A 20,758-nucleotide genomic window follows, 5' to 3' on the forward strand; every position below is an offset into this window, starting at 1 on the left:
GTGTTGCCTTTGATTAACCAATTTTAAAGTAATCTGGATCTAATCTATTTCCCTTTATAGTATGGTCCATATTCGGAGAGGACTGATATTTCCACAGTAGCTGCACCCCCTGATCAATGCAACATACCTATAGCCACGTGTAAAACAGCCACTTGTGTGCAAGTGAATTGGGAGGTAAGAACATAAGAAGTAGAAGCAGGAGTAGGGTCATTTGGCCCCTCACCCCTGCTCTGCCATTCAGTGTGATGGCTTATCTTTTACCATAGCACCACTTTCCTACATTAACTCCATATCTCTTCATTCCCTTAATATCCAAAAATCTATGAATCTGTGTCTTAATTAAGCTCAATGACTGGACTCCTCACAGCCACCATGGGTAAGAAATTCCAAAGATCAAGTTAAGTGGCGTTTATTGTCATGTGCACAAGTATGGTTCAGTGTGATGAAGAAGTTCTTTCTCGTCTCATCCTGCATGGTCAATACTTTATTTTGAAACTGTGACCCCCTGTTCAAAGGAAACAACATTTTACAGGTTTTGATGAAGTCATCGCTCATTCTTATAAACACTAAAAAGTCTGCTTAATTTTGCCTCATGGTACAATCCACACATCTTAGGAATTTATCTGTAAACTATGTTGCACTCTATCACAAGTACATTCTTACATAAGCAGACAATTTTCCAGATTCAGTCTCACCAGAGCTCTATATAATTGGAGCAAGACTTTCATATAGAGTCATAGAGCAATACAGCATGGATACAGGCCCTTCAGCCCAACGAGTCCATGCCGACCACATTGTCCACCTAGCTAGTCCCGATTTCCTGCGTTTGGCCCATATCCCTCCAGGCCCCTCCCCTCCACATACCTATCCAAGTGCTTCTCAAATGATACTATTGTACCTGCCTCAACCACTTCCTCTAGCAGCTCGTTCCATATACTCACCACCCTCTGTGTGAAAAAGTTGCCCCTCAGGTCCCTTTTAAATCTTTCCCCTCTCACCCTAAACCAATGCATCCTAGTTTGGACTCTCCTACCCCTGGGAAAAGACTATTACCGTCCTCGTTATTTATGCCTCTCATAATCTATTAGGTCGCCCCTCATTCTCCTACGTTCTAAGGAATAAAGACCTGGCCTGGCCAACCTCTCCCTATAACTCAGGCCCTCTAGTCCTGGCAACATCCTTGTAAATCTTTTCTGCACTTTTTCCAGTTTAACCACGTCTTTCCTATAACAGGGCGATCAAAACTGTACATAATACTCCAAGTGCGGCTTCACCAACGAGTTACACAACTGCAACATAATGTCCTGACTGATGAAGGCCAGTGTGCTAAACGCCTTTTTCACCACCCTGTCTACCTGTGATGCCACTTTCAATGAACTATGCACTTGTACTCCTAGGTCCCTCTGTTCCATTACATTCCCTAGTGCCCTACCATTTATGGTATAAGTCCTACTCTGGTTTGACTTTCCAAAATGCATCACCTCACACTTAACTGTATTGAAATCCATTTGCCACTCCTCGGCCCACTTCCCTAACTGATCAAGGTCCCCCTCCAATCTACGATAACCTCCTTCACTATCAACAAAACCACCTAATTTTGTGTCATCTGCAAACTTGCTGATCAAGCCTTGTGCATTTGCATCCAAATCATTTATATAAATAATGAATAACAAGGGTCCCAAAGCTGACCCTTGCGGCACACCACTAGTCACCAGCCTCCATTCCGAGAAACAACCTTCAACCACCACCCTCTGCTTCCTGCATCTGAACCCACCTAACTAATTCTCCCTGGATTCCATGGGACCTGACCTTCCAGACCAGCCTGCCATGCGGGACCTTGTCAAAGGCCTTGCTAAAGTCCAAATAGACAACATCCACTGTCCTACCCTCATCTACCCTTTTGGTTACCTCTTCAAAGAACTCCAAAGGATTAGTCAAACACAACTTTCCATGCACAAAGCCATGCTGACTCCTCCTAATCAGACTCTGTCTATTAGGCTGGTAGATCCTGTCCCTCAGAATTTCCTCCATTATCTCCCCTCACACTGATGTCAGGCTGACCGGCCTGTAGTTCCCTGGCTTGTCCTTGCTACCCTCCTTAAACAACGGAATAACATTATTCTTCCAATCAAGTCCTCTTCTAATAAAAGCCAACATACTATCAGCCTTCCTAATTCCTTGCTGAACCAGCATGTTAACTTCCATTGATTCATTTACAAGGAGGCGCAGATCCTTCAGAACATTAACAACTTTCACTTTCTCACTATTTAAAAAATATTGTCCTTTTTTTTCTATTAATGTGCATGGCCAGATATATTTTCGCATTATATTCCATTTGTCGTGTCCTTGTTCATTAACTTAGCCTATATGTATCCGCTAGATGTTTCACTGTGTTCTCTCATAATGTGCACTGCCATCCGGTTTTATCTCATCAAGAAACTTATATGTTACACTCGATGCACTCATTTAAATCATTGATTTGGACTGTGAACATCTAGCACCAATCCCTGTGGAACCTCGCAAGGTACAGCCTCCCAACCTAAAAATGACCCATTTATTCTCAACTCTATTTTCTTTTTGTTAGCCAATCCTCACACCATATTGTTCTTAATAAGGTGTCACACAAACTGTTATTCAACTCTAATTGTGTTGAATAACTGCTTGTGTGACACCTACTTGTAGATCTTCTGAAAGACCAAATGCACAGCATCTCCTGGTTTTCCTTTTATCTATTCTGCTGGTAACAAACTTAAGAATTGAGTTGACAACATGAATTTCCCATTCATAAGTCCATATTGACTCTGCTAAATCCTATTATAATTTTCTAAGTGCTCTGTTACCACTCCTTTGCTAATAGATTTCATCATTTTCTTTACAACTGATGTCAGGCTAACTCTAAATGTTTAACCTAAGTCTATAGTTCCCCATTTTCTCTCTCACTCCCTTCTGAAGCATACGTGAAGTATATTGTACATAGAGACTGATTACTGCCATTGTACCATTATTTCATTTGTTTTGAATGCTGTATGCATACAGAGAGAGCCTTCAGTTTTGTCCTTTTACCATTGTTCTCTGTTCTGACATATAACTGGAGGTATATTTGTTTGTAAGCTGTGTCCATTACTGACTCTGGTTATCGTTTCTCATTTCACTCCTCTGCACAACAGCCTTATTCTTTCTCTAACTTTCTGTAGTTCCCTTCACCTAACCTTTTTCCCCATCTGCCTCCTGATTTAGCTTAAAGTCTTACCTACAGCTTTAGGTGTTTGATTAGGACACTGGTCCCAGCCCAACTCGGGTGAATCCATTTCAAGAAGACAGTTCCCTCTCTACCCATTACTGCCGCCAGTTCCCCATGAATTGAAACCCTTTTCTTCCACACTGTTCTTTGATCCACACATTCAACATTCTGATTTAATTAATCTAATGCAATTTGCAGATGGCTCTTGTAATAATCCAGATATTAGTATTAATTTTGTAGCACTGCTTTTTTAATTTGAACCCTTCCTATTCATACTACTTCAGCGAAAAATCCACTTTTAGTCCTATCTATGTTATTGGTTTGCACAAAGACCATGACTGCTGGACCTTAGTCCTCCCACTCCCAGTTCCTCTCCAGCCCTGATGATATTGCCTGAAACCTTGGCACTTGAGTAACACAGCCTACAGGACTTGTACTCAAGGTCCAATAGTTCTATACTGCTGATTGTACTGTTTCATATTACTACATTCATTTTCACTCCCCCAAAATGAATGCTCCCTATCCTGTGGACAGTGTTCTCATCCTCCCCTGCATTCTCTGCTCTTGTCCACAAAGGCTGCAGGAATTTTGTACCTGTTAGACAAATGCAGGTGCTCCCCCGGTACTCTCTTTGGGATTCCTATATCTGTTTCACTGATTGTCATACCCTACTCTCCTTCTTACTATGACTATTTCTTAATTAATGTAAGGGCTGTAATTAACTCTTGGAACAACGGGTTCAGGAAATTTTCCTCCTCCCTGATACATCAGAGTCTGAATCTTGGACTTCAGCTCATCAACACTGAGCTGAATTCCTTGAGCTGCAGGAACTTGTTGCAGATGTGGTCACCATGGAGCTCAGTGGTTTCCATTATCTCCCACAGCTCCTGTCCTGTCCTATCTCCATCGCTATCTTAAGTTAATGTCTTTAATTATAAATATAAACTTGTTTAAATTATTATTTAAATATATATTTATTTAAATATAAAGTTGCAGCTTTGCCCTTACCTCACCAAAGTGTAGGGCATTGCACAGTGAAAGGCATTTAACATAATGTTGACACACCTGGCTGCCAATTCTGCCCTACTTACAAGCTGTAAAGTGAAGTATATTGTCCATTTTGTCACGTACCAGCAACAAAAGAAACATACTGAGTCATGTATAAGTGTTAAAAACTATTTTACTAATAACTACTTATGATAATAAGAAAAATAAAAGTAAAAATGTTAGATCTTAAACATTAACCCCAAAAACTAAACTCGAAGTGTGTGTGTGGCAAATTCCCAAACTCCAAGTCCAGGAATAGTTCTCAAAGTTCAGTTCAGCAAGCCGTAAGGTGAAACGTGAGCAAAGGTTTCTGCAGAACCACTGTTGACTGAAGAGGAAATGTAGAGAGAAAATAGAGAGTAATTACGAAATCCAAATGTTCCACTTTGGAACTCATATGACACCTCAATCACTGATGATCTCCATTCCTTTGTTCCGAAGTATCTGTCACCCCAAAAGGCATCTGAGACATGGCCGTCCACACAAATACCTGTTTCCTTCTACAGGTTAACGACAAAGTGGACTCCACTGGATTATTCCAAACATCCATACGTGGATTGTAGTGACAGACACAATTATTGTTTTTCATCCATCGATACAGAGACCAGCAGGCTGATCTCTCTCTCTCGCTCTCTCTCTCCTCTGACTGACTGCTCCAAAAATGTCATTACGTCCTTATCTCCTGTTGTCGTCATCACGCCACACACACACACACACACACACACACACACACACACACACACACACACACTACTGTGCTATGTCTTAAAGGGACATTCACCAATAGTAACCTAATCTGTAACAATATATTTCCATTGCACAAACATCACTTGCATGCATACCCCCATCTGCACTGAACCCCTGAATCCACCCAAGCAAAGATCTAGAGCTTCTAGTGTCTGTCTAAGTTAAACCCAAAGTTACAATTATATCTTTGACATCATGTTCTCTCTATAACCTCTCTATAGATATTGCTGGTTTTAATAATTTATGAGATCATTATGTTTGGCATATTGCTGTCTTTTGTAAAAGTCTAAAGGCATAATTCTTTGGGCCAGTTTTGAAGGTGGAAAGAGTAAATTGGTAAATTGGTTTATAGTCAAGCTTTAATATGTTTACATCCTGATATAAAGGTGACTCATTGATGAACCAGTGGGCAGGGTTTCATTTACAGAGTAACTGAGCAACTGTTCATTTTCCTTTCTCCTCAGTGCCCTCCCTCTAATGGCTCTGAAGTCACAGAGTTCAGGTTAGAATTTGGAGGCGTGGAAGGCTGCATGCAGATTATTTACTGTGGTCCTGCACAAAGTTATGAAGTAAAAGGTCTTAAACCTGCCACAGCATACTACTGCAGGGTTCAGGTATGGGAATTTACTTTTCAGGCACTTTAATATCAGAATTACAATGAAAAGATCAATGTTCCTGAATTACATTTATACATCTACTTTGCTGTCATTTTGTTTCATTACTATATTGTTAAACAAGTATTTTATGTTTTCCCTACCACTTCACATTTCCCCCAAACCCACCATTACCCAGGCTGTGAATGCTGCAGGTGCTGGGTACTTCAGTGATACCATCATATGTATGACGCCTGCTTCGGTGCCAGCTGCAGTGAATCTACTGCAAGTGATTGATCAAGACCAGCTTGAAATTTTTCCTCTGTCACTGTCAACGTGCCTTGCAATTCAGTGGGAAGAACCTTGCTGCCATGGATCTGAAATCACAGGTTACAACCTAGAATATGGAGATAAACAAATTGTAGCTGTTAGCACAACCACAAGTGCCATCATTGAAGATCTTCAACCAGATACAACATACAGGTACTTGGTTAGAGTCTAAAAGGTGTCTGTTTTCCATTATGTATAAATAATAAAATTAAGCATAAACTGCATGATGTCCCAAAGTCAATGATGTGTTCCCCATGTTTTTAGGATACGCGTGCAGGCTATCAATGGTATTGGAGCAGGCCCTTTCAGTCATTCCATTAAAGCCAAAACAAAACCGTTACCTCCTGATCCACCTCGCCTCGAGTGTACTGTATTCAGCCACCAGAGCCTTAAACTTAAGTGGGGAGAGGGGCTCAACAAAGCTTTAACCATTGAACCAACACAATATACCTTACAAATGGAGGACAAATTTGGAAGGTAAGTGTGGCTCACTACTCAAAAGTCCATTTTCATTTCTGATAACAAGAGTGAAAAATTGGCCAGAAAGTCGTTTATTTGTTGATTAGCAGCCTATTTTGTGGATTGTTGTTGAAAGGCAAAATTTTATAATGATCTAGTGGGTATCAAGGTTCAAATTAACTTTAGCAGAACCTAGATGCCTGCTCACCCCGTGAAGCTGGCAGCTAATGTCACTCCTATGGAATATGATGGAAGCAGGAGTTCACGGCTACAACTGGAAACAGACATAAGTGGTCTATTTGGTCCCTCGTGATTGCTATTCAAAAAGATCATGACAGATCATTTACCTTAGCTCTATTTCACTGCACTAACTCCATCTCCCTTGATTCCCTTAATATCTAAAAATCTGTCGATCTCTATGCTCAGTGATTGAGCCGCCACAGCCCTCTTAGGTAGAGGATTCCGCTGATTCACTTCCCTCGATTGAAGCAATTCCTTCTTATCTCAGTCCTGAATGGTTTAATTTCAGACTCAGACCCCAGTTTAGCTATCCCAGTGTGAAAACATTAAATCAGCATTGACCCTGTCAAGTCCTTCTAGGTTTCAAAGAGATCATTTCTTCCTTTAAACTTTAGAAGATGTGCCCATTGTGTGTAATCTGTCCTCATACAACTGATATCTTGGCTATTAATTCAGTGAACCTTTGCTCTTTTACCTCCATTATATCATTGCTTAGGCAGAGAGACTAGATCTGTGACGGTACTTCAAATGCAGTCTCATCAGGGCTCTATATAATTGGAGTAAGACATCCATATTGTACTCAATTTCTCCTGCAATGAAGGCCAACGTACCATTTGTCGCCTTAATTCCTTGCTGAACCAATATGCTAGCTCTCAGTGTTTTGTGTATGAGGAAGCCCAGGTCCCTCTGAACACTTCCAACTTTCACTTTCTTACCATATAAAATGCATTTCTATTTTTTCTACCAACAGAGATATCTGCATATATTCCATCTGTCATGTCCTATCCCATTCACTTAACTTCTCTATTTCCCTTGAAGCCTCTCAGCCCACATTCCCACCCAGCTTTGTGTCACCAGTAAATGTGTATACTGTATATTACACTTGACACTCTCACTCAAGTCATTGTTACAGATTGTGAGCAACTGATTGTGAATAGATTCTGGCACCCTACAGTTCAGGCTCCCGACTCAAAAACTAGTTTACTTCTAATCTCCCTATTCCATTAAACGATTCTCAGTATCAGCCAGCATACTATTGCACCACCCCCAGACTGCACCTGGCCCAGATGGTGTTCCAGGCCGTGTGCTCAGATCTTGTGCTGATCAGCTGGCAGAAGTATTCGCGGACAATTTCAACCTCTCCCTGCTTCAATCTCAGGTTCCCTCCTGTTTTAAGAAGACCACTATCATCCCAGTACCAAAGAAAAGCAAGGTAACATGCCTCAATGACTACTGACCAGTGGCTCTGACATCCACCATCATGAAGTGCTTTGAGAGGTTGGTCATGGCACGCATCAACTCCAGCCTACCAGACAACCTGGACCCATTGTAATTCGCTTATTGGCGAAACAGGTCTACAGCGGATGCCATCTCCCTGGCCCTACACTCAGCTCTGGAGCATTTGGACAGTAAAGGCACATACGTTAGACTATTGTTTATTGACTACAGCTCTGCCTTCAATACAATAATTCCAAGCAAGCTTGTCACCAAACACCAAGACCTAGGACTCAACACCTCCCTCTGTAACTGGATCCTTGACTTTCTAACAAACAGACTGCAATCAGTGAGGACAGGCAGCAATACCTCTGGCACAATTTTTCTCAATACTGGTGCCCCACAAGGCTGTGTCCTCAGCCCTCTATTCTATTCCCTATACACTCATGACTGTGTGGCCAGATTCTGCTCTAACTCCATCTACAAGTTTGCAGATGATACCACTGTTGTAGGCCGTATCTCAAACAGCGATGAGTCGGAGTACAGGAAGGAGATAGAGAGCTTAGTGGAATGGTGTCATGACAACAACCTTTCCCTCAATGTCAACAAAACAAAAGAACTGGTCATTGACTTCAGAAAAGGGGGCGGTATACATGCACCTGTCTACATCAATGGTGCTGAGCTCGAGAGGGTTGAGAGCTTCAAGTTCCTGGGAGTGAACATCACCAATAGCCTGTCCTAGTCAAATCACGTAGATGCCACAGCCAAGAAAGTTCACCAGTGCCTCTACTTCCTCAGGAGGCTAAAGAAATTTGGTTTGTCCCCTTTGACTCTCACCAACTTTTACCAATGCACCATAGAAAGCATCCTATCTGGATGTATCACGGCTTGGTATGGCAACTGCTCTGCCCAGGACCGCATTAAACTGCAGAGCGTTGTGGAAACAGCCCAACGCATCACAGAAACCAGCCTCCCCTCTATGGACTCTGTCTTTACCTCTCGCTGCCTTGGTGAAGCAGCCAGCTTAATTAAAGACCCCACCCACCCAGGTCATTCTCTCTTCTCTCCCATCAGGCAGAAGATAGAGGAGCCTGAGGGCAGATACCACCAGGCTCAAGGACAGCTTCTATCGCACTGTGATAAAGACTATTGAACGGTTCCCTTATACAATGAGATGGACTATGACCTCACGATCTACCTTGTTGTGACCTTGCACCTTATGGCACTGCACTTTCTCTGTAGCTGTGACACTTTACTCTGTACTGTTACTGTTTTTTACCTGTACTACGTCAATACACTCTGTACTAACTCAATGTAACTGCACTGTGTAATGAATTGACCTGTACGATCAGTTTGTAAGACAAGCTTTTCACTGTACCTCGGTACAAGTGACAATAATAAACCAATACCAATACCATCCCCCCCCCCCCCCCCCCCCCCACTTCCTCAGCTCCCACTACCTTGTGCTTCAATTTTGTTTAATAATTTCTTTTTGGCATCTTATCAAGGTCCTTAAAGTCCAACTTATTTCACTTTGTTCCTGGCCTTCGTATGATCCCATTAAGAAGCTTAAACACCACTTATATGTGAACATTTTTGATCCTTATTGAGTTTCCTAGAGCAAACCATACTAGCTGTCAATCTGATAATTTATAATTGTGGCTTTCATTAATGTCATGATCGTAATTTACATGCAAGGACAACTTGTGACCTCTATCTTTAGTTGTGTAGCATGAATATTGAATGTATGGCTAGTTATTTAATTTGGTATTGAACTGATACAATTTACTCGTTATGATTAATGCTTTGGTCTGCTTTTTACAATTGTTGGGGCATAATTTTACCTGTTGCATATCTTTCAGGTTCATTTCTATCTATAGTGGACCTTGTCATACATATAAAGTCCAGAGACTGAATGAATCCTCAGCTTACAACTTTAAAATTCAAGCAATCAATGATGCTGGAGAAGGACCATTTTCTGAAGTTTACACTTTCATCACAACTAAATGTCCTCCTCCTCTACTTAAAGGTGGAGCAATTGTTTTATAAAATGTGTTTTAGATTTTGGATTTTTGAAGTCATCGTGGTTTCTTTGAACGAAATAGCAACTAGAAGACATCTGCGTTTATTGAATACTGTAGTTTTTCTACTCATTTTGTTATGTCATTTGAGGTTTCCTTGCACGTCAGCATGCAAGACAAAGAGTAGTCTATTGCTATGGCAGGTTACGGCAATGATACTTTTCATGATTTGAAGACGTTGCTAAATGATTGCTTTCTAAAATAAGTTGCTATTAACTTTAAACAGTGATATAATCAAAGACTACAAAATAAAGCAAATTATCAATGGCTTTTGAGGTGACCTTGTGTGCCAATAATAGATTGAAGTTTTATTATTGAAGAAACCACTGGCTGATATAGAGTACAACACCACAGAAGTGGCCCTTCAGCCCACCATGTCCATGGTGACCTTTTTGCCCATCTGCATGAATCCCATTTACCTACATTAGGTCTTTATCCTTCTATGCCTGGCCTACTTTAGTGTCTGTCTAAATGTCTGTCAAACGTAGTGATTGTACCTGATTCCACCACCTCCTCTGATAGCGAATTCGAAATGTCAACCACTCTCATGAAAAGAAAAACTTTTCCCTCAAATGCTCTTTAAAACTCTTTCCTCTCACCCTAAATCTATGACCTCTTGTTTTTGATAGTCTTACCATGGGAAAAAGATTCTGACTATGTACTCTATCTATGCCTTTTATAATTTGATATTCCTCTATCAGGTCAACTCTTGGCTTCCTTTTTGGTCCAGGGAAGACAAGCCCAGCCAATCCAATCTTTCTTCATAACTAAAGTCTTCCAATCCAGCCAACATTCTGGTGAATCTCCTCTGCACTTTCTCCAATGCAACCACATCCTTCCTATAGTGTGGCAACCAGAACTGCACCAAATATCCCAGTTCCTGGCACTGGGGATTTATCAACCCTTATGCATTCCATGACACCTAACACTTCCATCTTCTTATCACTAACATATTTGAGACAATCCATATAGCCCTCCTTGAATTCACTATCTTCCACATCCTTCTCCTTGGTGAATACAAATGAGAAGTATTCATTTAGGACCTTCCCCATATCTCCTTGGTCCATACATGGACTACAACTAAGGGGACCCACTCTTTCGCTGGCTATCCTCTTGCTTCTGAGATACCTATAGAATGTCTTGAGATTCTTCTTAATTTGCCAAGGATGTTTCATGGCCTTTTTGCTCTAACAATTTATTTCTTAAGTTCTCACGTACACTATATTCTTCAGGAGACTCACTCAGTGCCAATGTCTATACCCGTCATGTGCTTCCTTTTTCCCCTGATCAAACCTTCAATGCCCTTTGTTGTCCAAGGTTCCTTAATATTGCCATTTTGCCTTCCTCTCTTACCAGAACATGCTACCCTGAACTCTTAATAACTTTCTTTTAAAAGACTTGCATTTGTCAGCTGTTATTTACCTGCAAGCATCTGCTCCCAGTCCACTTCTGCCAGGTCCTCTCTTATGACATTGACATCAGCCTTCCCTCAATTTAGGGCCTTAACTAGAGGACGATCCTTAACCTTTTCCATAACTAACAGAATTATGGTCACTATTCCCAAAGTGTTTTCCCACCAACACTTCCAGCTCCTGCCCAGTTTCATTTCCAAAGGTAATATCAAGTGCCACCATGTCTCTTGCAAGACTATCTACTTATTGTCTCAAAAAAATTACATTACTATATTAGATTGTGAAAAGTGTGAAGTATTAAATTTTCTCAGCTGAATTGGTACAAATATAAAAATCATAGATGCTGGAATTATAAAATAAAAACAAGAATACCGCAGTTTGTCAGCATCTGTGAAGAGAAAAATAACGTTTCAGGTTGATAAGCTTTCATCAGAACAGTTCTAATGAAAGGTCATCAAACTGAAACACTAGCTGATTTCTTCTTCACTCATGCCACCTGACTTGCTGAGTATTGACAACATTTTCCATTTTTATTCTCAAATAATTTTTTAGCTTGTGCTCCTGCTAACGTCGTTCAATACTAGTAGATCATAAGTAAAACCTTACTTTTCTCCCTTGTCCATTGTATGCAGATGTCTCTACATCATTCCATTAACAGTTGGTAAGCATTCAGGTGTATTTTTTCTAAAATCAGGAATGCTAGGTTAAACTAAAAATTATTATAAAGAGATCTAACTGCATTGTTGCTGATTGTACTAAGAGACATGAGAGAACAGATTAGCATCATCGGAACAAATGTGATGGAGGTACTGGAAACCAAGATGGGGGTATGTAGGATTAAACATCTAAAGTGAAAAGAATTAAGAGGGAAGAAATGTAATCAGGGTAGCTATTGGAATCAGTGAGTTGTATTACTAGACAGCCTTTCCACAAAGATGATTTACATCAGTTAAGGAAGGAAAGAACTAAAAATGGACAATGTGAAGGCAATTGGAAACACATTTGTTGACTTGTTTTTAAAATTTGGGCTGAGAACTAGAAACAACATGAATGGATCAGAAGGAGTGGTGAGAGAGGAGATCTAATTATGTCTGAAAAAGAGAGTGTTTTTCATATCCAATGAAAAGCCAAGCATAATTAACACCATGTGGACTCCCATAGTAATACAATGTCTCCATATTTTATATAGAGACAATATGTAATGGAGGAAATAAGTGGAATCAAAGCAGTTGTTGAATACAAGAAAAAGTCCAGATAAGGAAGGAGAGTGTTGTTGTTTGTGAACTGTTTTGACTCCAGTGAAGAAGCAGATGGCCCTCAGTGTGATTGAGGGACAGAGGATTGTACATATAATGAAAAGGAGACCATTAAAGCTCAGTCAAGTGATATTTGATATGGTAATTTTATTCATCCACTGCCCAAAAAAATGCAAGAACAATCTAGAAAATTGTGTAATATACCCTGTTCCATGTCATTTCAGCACATCATCCCATTTAGATTATACCACAGCCAGTATTTTCTTCTTGTCAAATCGGACTACTTTAGGCTTGAATTCAAACTGACCTAAAATGATGGAAGTATCATTATGGGTAGCTTATATAAGATGAGGTTTAGAACTAGAATAATTAATACAGGAAGGTTTATTATATGCACACCTTTAAAAGTCAGTGACTGTTCGCAGAAGAGGGGAGTATAACTTTTGATGTGAATCTTTTTTTCATTGGCAAACCACTTTGTATAATTTAATAAATGGCTCTATTTATGTTCTTTTCAGCTCCCAAGGTACAAATATTGGAGGAACGTACTTGTGAAATCACATGGGAAGCACTACAACCAATGAAAGGGGATGTAATTGTTTACACACTTCAGCTTATTACTGGGAGAGATACTGAGCAGGTAGTTACATTTCTTTCATCTATAAAGTGTTGTGGATGTACTAACACATTCTATGAGTGCAACACTTAATATGTGTGAAGCTTAGAAAGAAATTTGACACAGAAAGAACTGCCTAACCTAATCCCACCTTCCAGCACTAGATCTGTAGCCTGCAGGTTCAGTTTCTTCAAGTATACACCTGAGTCCTGATGCAGAGTCTCAACCCAAAATGTTGACCATCCCTTTGCCTATGCAGATGCTGCCTGGCCTACTGTGTTCTTCTGGCAGTTTGTTTTTTTGTACACAACTGAGTACTTGTAAATGGAATGAACATTTCTGCTTCTACGTCCCTTTAAAACATTGAGTTTCTGACTCTTACCATCTTGGGCATTGGAGAAAGGTAAATATTTTTCCTCAATTAAATCTCTATCATGGTGTGCGTTGAATATATTCAGTAACTCCGCCTGTATGGCTGTCTGGCACAGAGAATTCCAAAGATACACCACCCTCTGAAAGAAGCAGTTCTCGTCTCCATATGAATTGCGTGCCCCCAACTGCTTCTAGATAACTCCACTAGGGAAACATTCTCTCAGCATCCATCCTCACATTCTTCCAAACTCTAATAAATGTGGACCCAGTCTGCTTGACCTTTCTTCATAGGTCAACCCCTTCATCTCAGGATTTAATGTTGTGAATCTTCCCTGCATCTCCAGTGCAAGTATATTCTTCCTTTAATTTGAAGACCAAAAGTGTATTAGTACTCCAGGTGCAGTCTAAGCAGCATCCTGTAAAGCTCCATCAAAACCTCCCTACTTCTACAATCAGTACCTCTTGCAGTGAAGGTGAATGTTATTACATCCTTCCTGTGATGTGTTGACGAGAACTGTACACAATTCTCCAGATGTAGCTGCAACATAACTTGCCAACTTTTATGTTCAGTGCTCCGATCAATGAAGGCAAGTATGCTGTACACCTTCTTTACCACCCTATCTAGTATATTCTTCCTTTAATTTGAAGACCAAAAGTGTATTAGTACTCCAGGTGCAGTCTAAGCATTACCACTTTCAGGGAGCTATGGACTTGCACCCTAAGATGCTCATTAGGGCACTGCTATTTACTGTATACTATCCTCTTGCATTTGACTTAACAAAGTGCAACAACTCACACTTGTCTGGATTAAACTCCATCTGCCATTTCTCTGCCCAGCTGATCTATATCCTGCTGTATCTTTTGACAACCTTCCTCACTTGGAGTATTGTGTGCAGTTCTGGTCATCGATTTACAAGTAGGATGTGGAAACTTTGGTGAGGGTGCAGAAGAGATGTTGCCTGGATTAGAGAGTATTAGCTACCAGGAGAGTTTGTACGAACTTGGATTGTTTTCTCTGGAGTATCAGAGGCTGAGGAGCAACCTGATAGAAGTATATAAAATTATGAGAGGCATTGATAGGATAGATAGAGTCTTTTTTTCCCAGAGTGGAAATGTCAAATACTGGAGGGCATAGCTTTAAGGCGAGAAGTGGGAAGTTTTAGGGAGATTTGCAAGGCAAGTTTTGTTTTACATGATTGGGGCCTGGTGTGTGTTGCCGGGCGGGAGGGGGCAGGATTGGTGGTGGTGGAAGCATATACAATAGCAACACCTAAGAGGCATTTAGACAGGCACATGAACAAGCAGGGAATGGAGCGATATAGTCCACATGCAGGCATATGGGATTAGTTTAAATTAGCATCATGGTCAGCATGAACATCATGGACCAAGGGGGATTCTGAGGGACAAGACTTGTGTTTACTTGGAAAGGCAGGAACTGATTAGTGGAGTCATCAGTTTTGTGCAAGGGAGTTCATGTCTCACAAATCTGATTGAACTTTTTGAGAAGGTAACCAAGAGAATTGATAAAGGAAGAGCAGTAGATGTGGTTTACATGGCCTTCAGAAAGGCTTTTGACAAGGTTCCACATAGTAGGCTGGTCCAGAAGGTTAGGGCACAAGGTACGTGGCCAAACTGGATCCCAGATTGGCTTGGAGATAGACGATATTGGTGGATGAATGTTTTTCTGACTGGAAATCTGTACCAAATGGTGTGCTGCAGGAATTGGTGCTGGGACCATTGTCAAATAAATGGATGAGAATGTCTGTGGTCTAATTAATAAGTTTGCAGATGACACAAAAATTGGTGGGGTCATAGATAACAAAGAAGGTTGTCTAAGGCTACAGAGGGACATGTATCAACTGCAAAGTTATGTGGGGCGATGGCAGATGGAATTTAATCCACACAAGTGTGAGGTAATGTACTTCGGGAAGTTAAATTTTGGTAGGACATACAGAGTAAATGTCAGGGACCTTAGGAATGTTGACATACAGAGAGACCTTGGGGTGGAAGTACATAGCTTGCTGAAAGTGGTGACACAGGTGAATAGGGTAGTGAAGAAGGCATTTGGTATGCTTGCCTTCACAAGCGGAGGCATTAGGCATAAGAGTTGGGACATCATATTGCAGTTGTACGAAACATCGGTTAGACCACACTTGAGAATATTTTGTACAGTTCTAGTTGCAGAGGGACAGGAAGGATGTGGTAGAGAGAGTGCAGAAGTCATTCACTGGGATGTCTGGATTGGAGGATAAGGAGAGATTGGATAGGCTTGGTTTATTTTCACTGGAACAGGAGGCTGAGGGGTGGCCATTTAGAGATTTTACAATTATGAAGGGCATTGATAGGATAGACAGCTTTTTCCCCAAGGCAGGGCTGTATAGATCCAAAAGACACGGGTTTAATGGGAGGGCAAAGAAATTTAAAGATCTAAGGGTTAAGTTAACTCAGGGTGGTGGTTATCTGGAATGAGCTACAAGAGGAGGTGGTAGAGACAGATGCAGTTAAAACATTTAAAAGGCATTTGGATGGGTACTAGGATATTACAGGCATGAAGGGTTTCAGGCCTGATGCAGGGAAAGGGATCAGTGTAGATAGGTATCACAGTCAGCATGGATGGTGGGCTAAAAGGGCCTGTTTCTGTGCTGTATGATTTCAAATGGGGGAGCAAGCACAATGAATTGTTTGGAATGGTGGGTATCACTAAAATAATGTGAATAGACTAAAGGACACATTCAGTTGATGAAGCAGCAAACACCAACAAATTAATAAAGTAAATGGTGCAGTGAGTAATGACGAGTCAGTGGAACAGCAGAAATATCAGCATATCCATACCTGGAGAAGCAGACAACGAAGAATAAAGAATGAGGAAGTAAACATTGTTCTGACTTACTATGGGCAATTCTGGAAAAGATCTAACAGCATACAGATGTTAATGTTATGTTCCTAAAAGTACATTTGTCACTTGCTGTAAAATTAGTACCTGGGATATGTGTACTACCTTGGTAAACTTAACGTTTGAACAAACTTTGTGTTGATGTGGAATTCAGTGGAATTGAGTGCTGAGGCTATCGTTGACTAATTCATGGAAACGCTTCATTTCAGTCAACTTTCCTCCATGTCATTACCCAACTCAAGTAGTTATAGTCCTTTGAAAAGTATAAACTAGTACATATATGGATATGATCATATAGGCTTTGTTTAGTGAGAGATCAATTATATGTCTTGCTTTCTGCATTTAAATTTAGGTGTACAAGGGTCCAATGACTTCATTTCATCTTGCAAATGTTCGGACAAACTGTGAATACAAGTTCAGGGTCTGTGCTGGTCGCCAATACCAAGATGCCATTGGAATACATGAACTCTGTGGACCTTACAGTCCCACTGTGTCATTCTCATCTCAGAAAGAAGAATCAACCTCAAATCGCTCCAAAACGACTATTGAGCTTACAAAGCTTCACAAGAAAACGCTAAGCGATGAGCATTTTGCTGCCCTGATTGTTGTGGGATTTGCTGTACTTTCCATTTTGTTTGCTTTCATTATTCAGTACTTTGTTATTAAGTAGTGATTGGGAAACGTGTTAATGGCTACAATTGACTCATTTTAAATCAAAGACTCTGGCTTTTTCCTCTTGATTCATTGTTAAAATGATAGATGGGAATGATTGTTGATGGAAAACAGTTTTTACTGCTGCTGATAGAATTTGAGTCTGTGTTAACAGAACCCTGTGTGCATACAAAGCCACAATTCCCATAAAGGGCCCTTCTGAAGCTTCTAAGTCCAGCATTAGTTGTCCTCTGGACAGCTAGGATTCCCTTAGCATTTTATACCATAGTGCCAGTGAAAGTTATAGACAATTTTTTTGTAAAAGGGGCCTTCCTGGTAGATGTTGTGGTAGACACAAACCTATAGTAGAGAATGTATTAAGACAAGTAATGGTTTGTGGAGTCTGGAACAGAGCTATATTTGTGGTCATGATTTCAGACGCAGCAGGTTTCATTGAAAATAAAGCATAACCACTGGTTGCAAATAAAATGTGTACTCAAACAAAAATTTGGAGAAAAACTTTTAAAATTAAATGTTAAATTTTATTTACAGCGTGGTAACAGGTCCTTCTGGCCCAACGAGTCCGCGCCACCCATTTTAAACCCCCAAATTAACCTACCCGTACGTCTTTACGCATTTAATTTTGGAAAAAAATGGTTCTTCAAATTGCATGACCTCTAGACTGAGACCTTAGATTTCTATTCTTTTTCCTCAATCCATGAAGATAATTTGGTGCTACAGTTTTTGCAGCAAACTGCATCACTTTGTGGAAAAGCAGAAAGTTTAATAATGTCTCCGATTGTAACAATGTAATATAAATATTGCTGGCTGTTATAAAATTTGAACTGGTGAATTGCGATTTTTTTCCCAAATAACAAAATATACCAAAACATAGTAAATTGAAAATGCAAGTATTCCCCTTGAGAGACAGGAAGAAGAGCATGTCTAATGTCCTTTAGGTATTTTGAATATCAAAACTAACCAGGAATCATAATGTTGTTTTGCTGAGCATAATTTCCTAAGTGTTTGTGTACCCATTTTCCTATATGATGTCATCTTCAGAATGTCATAATTACATTCCATTACTTTTCCATCAGCGATGGCACCATTTGGTTTTTAATGCTATGCATTTGGAAGAGATCTGTTTTTAAATGTTTATTTTCAATGAACACAGTATGCTCATGAAAAAGAGTCATTATGTGTAGTGAAGTGACAAGTCCCAGGAATTTCATTTATTGTGCAATTCTAGAATGATCTCTCTGAATATATATCTTCCATTTTATACTTTATTTATTGTGGTTAAGAGGTCCAGGAAATTCATTGTATGAATGTATTGTTTATCATATTTGTAAGCAAATATTAATTTGAGTTTCTCAATATAGTGGAAATTGTGCATTACCCTGTTATTGAAAATATTTCCATATTAAGATAACCCTAAAGAGACATGTTTGAGTCTTAATTGCCCCATGGAATGGTTTACATGCTATTCCATGATCAATCTCTTTTCAATTCCATTTTTTAAATTTCCAAAATGAATTGCAGCATGCAGTTAAACTAAATATCAGCAATAGAATATTTTGATGAATGTGTGGCCAAAGTTTTTTTTATATTTCAACATAATGGAGTAAGCCACTATGGTGGTGATAGGCTGATTTATAGTAATAGTCTTTTCTAGACTTGGGCAAGCTTTGTAGACTGGAATATTTTGATGAAATATATAGTGCCTGATTCTGGATATTTTAAGTACAATGAGTAGGCATTGTATAAATGCTTAAAAGTAGCAGTGAGTAGGTTTACTCACTACAATATATTGTACAGATTTAGTAAAATTTGTTGCATAGATTTTAAAATGAAATATACATTCCAAATATAACTTGGATGGCATTAATGTACTAAGTATTGCTTTCAATTTTTTATTATACTAAATGGAATCATTCACATATTCATATGAAAGCTGCCATTCCTATGTATAACTAAACTGTAACTATCAAATAGATAATATATTTAATAACAGCGAATAAAATGTAAATTAATTCCATAAAATGAAAAAATTTTGTACATGTATATTTCATTTCAGCTACAGGCAAGTGTTTAGCTGTGAGTGGTGATTGTGTAGTTTCTTAAAATAATATGTTCTTGCAAAAGTACACAAGTTCTTACTGAGAGGAAATTCAGCTTTGAATCATAATAGAACTTTTTTTTTACAATTGATTGAAAACATTAATTTTTTTAAGAAACTGCCCTAAAATACAGCTTAGAATGAAACTGATCTGATTTACTTATTGAAATGAGAAAGAATTCATATATATCTTTGATATAATTAGCTATATGCAAAATATTTATAAGTTTTGCATATAATGTTTATCTGTAATGTGTAGGACAGTTTACAGAATTTGCAGACAGGAAACCACAGGTATTATAAACTACTATACATAAATCATTTTGGCACTTTGGAAGAAAGTTAGCTACTCTTTGGGTTAGGATAAATAACCACAACAAATCTTAATTCATGCACTTGACAAAAATCTAAATTCCCATATATTTTTCAAAAAAATCAAACAAACAATATTGGATCAGAATTTAATATTTACTTCTGGGATTTTGAATGTTTAAATTGAAATGGAAGCCTTGAAAAATATTTCTATTTTCAAATAAGATTAAATTGTCTTGTTTAAACTTACTAGACATGTATTAGAGTTTTATATGCTTTGTTTCTAAATGAACTCTCATGAACCAAAGCCATTCTGACTACCCTTAATCAGTCCTTGCCTTCCAAATGCAAATAAATCTTGGATGTTGGAGATGATCTGTGAGGACAAGGCTTCAGCCATTGTTATTTCTCTCTCACACTACACTACCAGTCTCTGCTACTTGATATCGAGCCACTTAAATCAGTCAATCTTGTGTGATCTTGGTGCAGACATCATCTGCAACCCATTGCTGCTAAATTATTGAAGCTTCCCAGGTACAGAGATCCTTCTCAGCTTAATTCAGTCTTCATTTTCACAAGAGCCAGTTTTCAACCAATTTGATTCATTCCATCTGATAAGAAAAGGCTGAGAGCACTACATATAACAAAGGCTCTGGGATGAGACAATTCACAGCTATAGTGCTGAAGACCTGCATGACAGAACAAGCTGTGCCTAACCAAACTGTTCTGTTTTTCCTCTTCTTCTCAGGCGGACCCCTCGGGATCAGGAAGCTTATTTCTGTTGTGGGTACCAAGGAGGCTGATGAGGCAAATGTGGGAACTGTAGACCCTTCCACAGATGGGGCAGGAGATTACCAACAGGGTGGGAAGTTTATAAGCAGGTCTGGTCCTTCTGATGCTCATGCTGGCCTTTTGAGGTTCTCAATACTATCTGGAATTTCCTTCTCCACTTTGACCAGTCAGGGGCCAGGGATTTCCAGGTATCACTGAAGATGTCACATTGGCTTTGAGCACATCTTTGAATCATTTCCTCTCTGCCTGGCCATCTGTTTCCACGAGAGCTTAAGAATGTCTGTTTTGAAATTCAAAGGCATGCAAAGCTGTTCTAGTACAGTTACAACGCCCATCTTCACCCAAAAATGCAGAAAGTTTCCTAGGGCTGACCTGTCCAGGG

At 39.5% G+C, this 20,758-nt stretch overlaps 1 protein-coding gene across 1 annotated transcript in view; it reads left to right on the forward strand.

The window, feature by feature from the left end:
• Window positions 1-19,947, forward strand: part of LOC127573137 (fibronectin type-III domain-containing protein 3A-like) — a 144,314-nt gene extending 124,367 nt beyond the window's left edge. Inside the window, exons 20-26 of the mRNA XM_052021068.1 lie at window positions 61-174; window positions 5,500-5,649; window positions 5,828-6,111; window positions 6,223-6,435; window positions 9,735-9,901; window positions 13,140-13,261; window positions 16,855-19,947. Of these exons, the coding sequence (XP_051877028.1) occupies window positions 61-174; window positions 5,500-5,649; window positions 5,828-6,111; window positions 6,223-6,435; window positions 9,735-9,901; window positions 13,140-13,261; window positions 16,855-17,172 (1,368 nt within the window). The 3' untranslated portion in view covers window positions 17,173-19,947. The remainder of the gene's footprint in view (window positions 1-60; window positions 175-5,499; window positions 5,650-5,827; window positions 6,112-6,222; window positions 6,436-9,734; window positions 9,902-13,139; window positions 13,262-16,854) is intronic.
• Window positions 19,948-20,758: the final 811 nt, after the last annotated feature.

The sequence above is a fragment of the Pristis pectinata genome, chromosome 8 (genome assembly GCF_009764475.1).
Source record: "Pristis pectinata isolate sPriPec2 chromosome 8, sPriPec2.1.pri, whole genome shotgun sequence".
NCBI classification, from domain to species: domain Eukaryota; kingdom Metazoa; phylum Chordata; class Chondrichthyes; order Rhinopristiformes; family Pristidae; genus Pristis; species Pristis pectinata.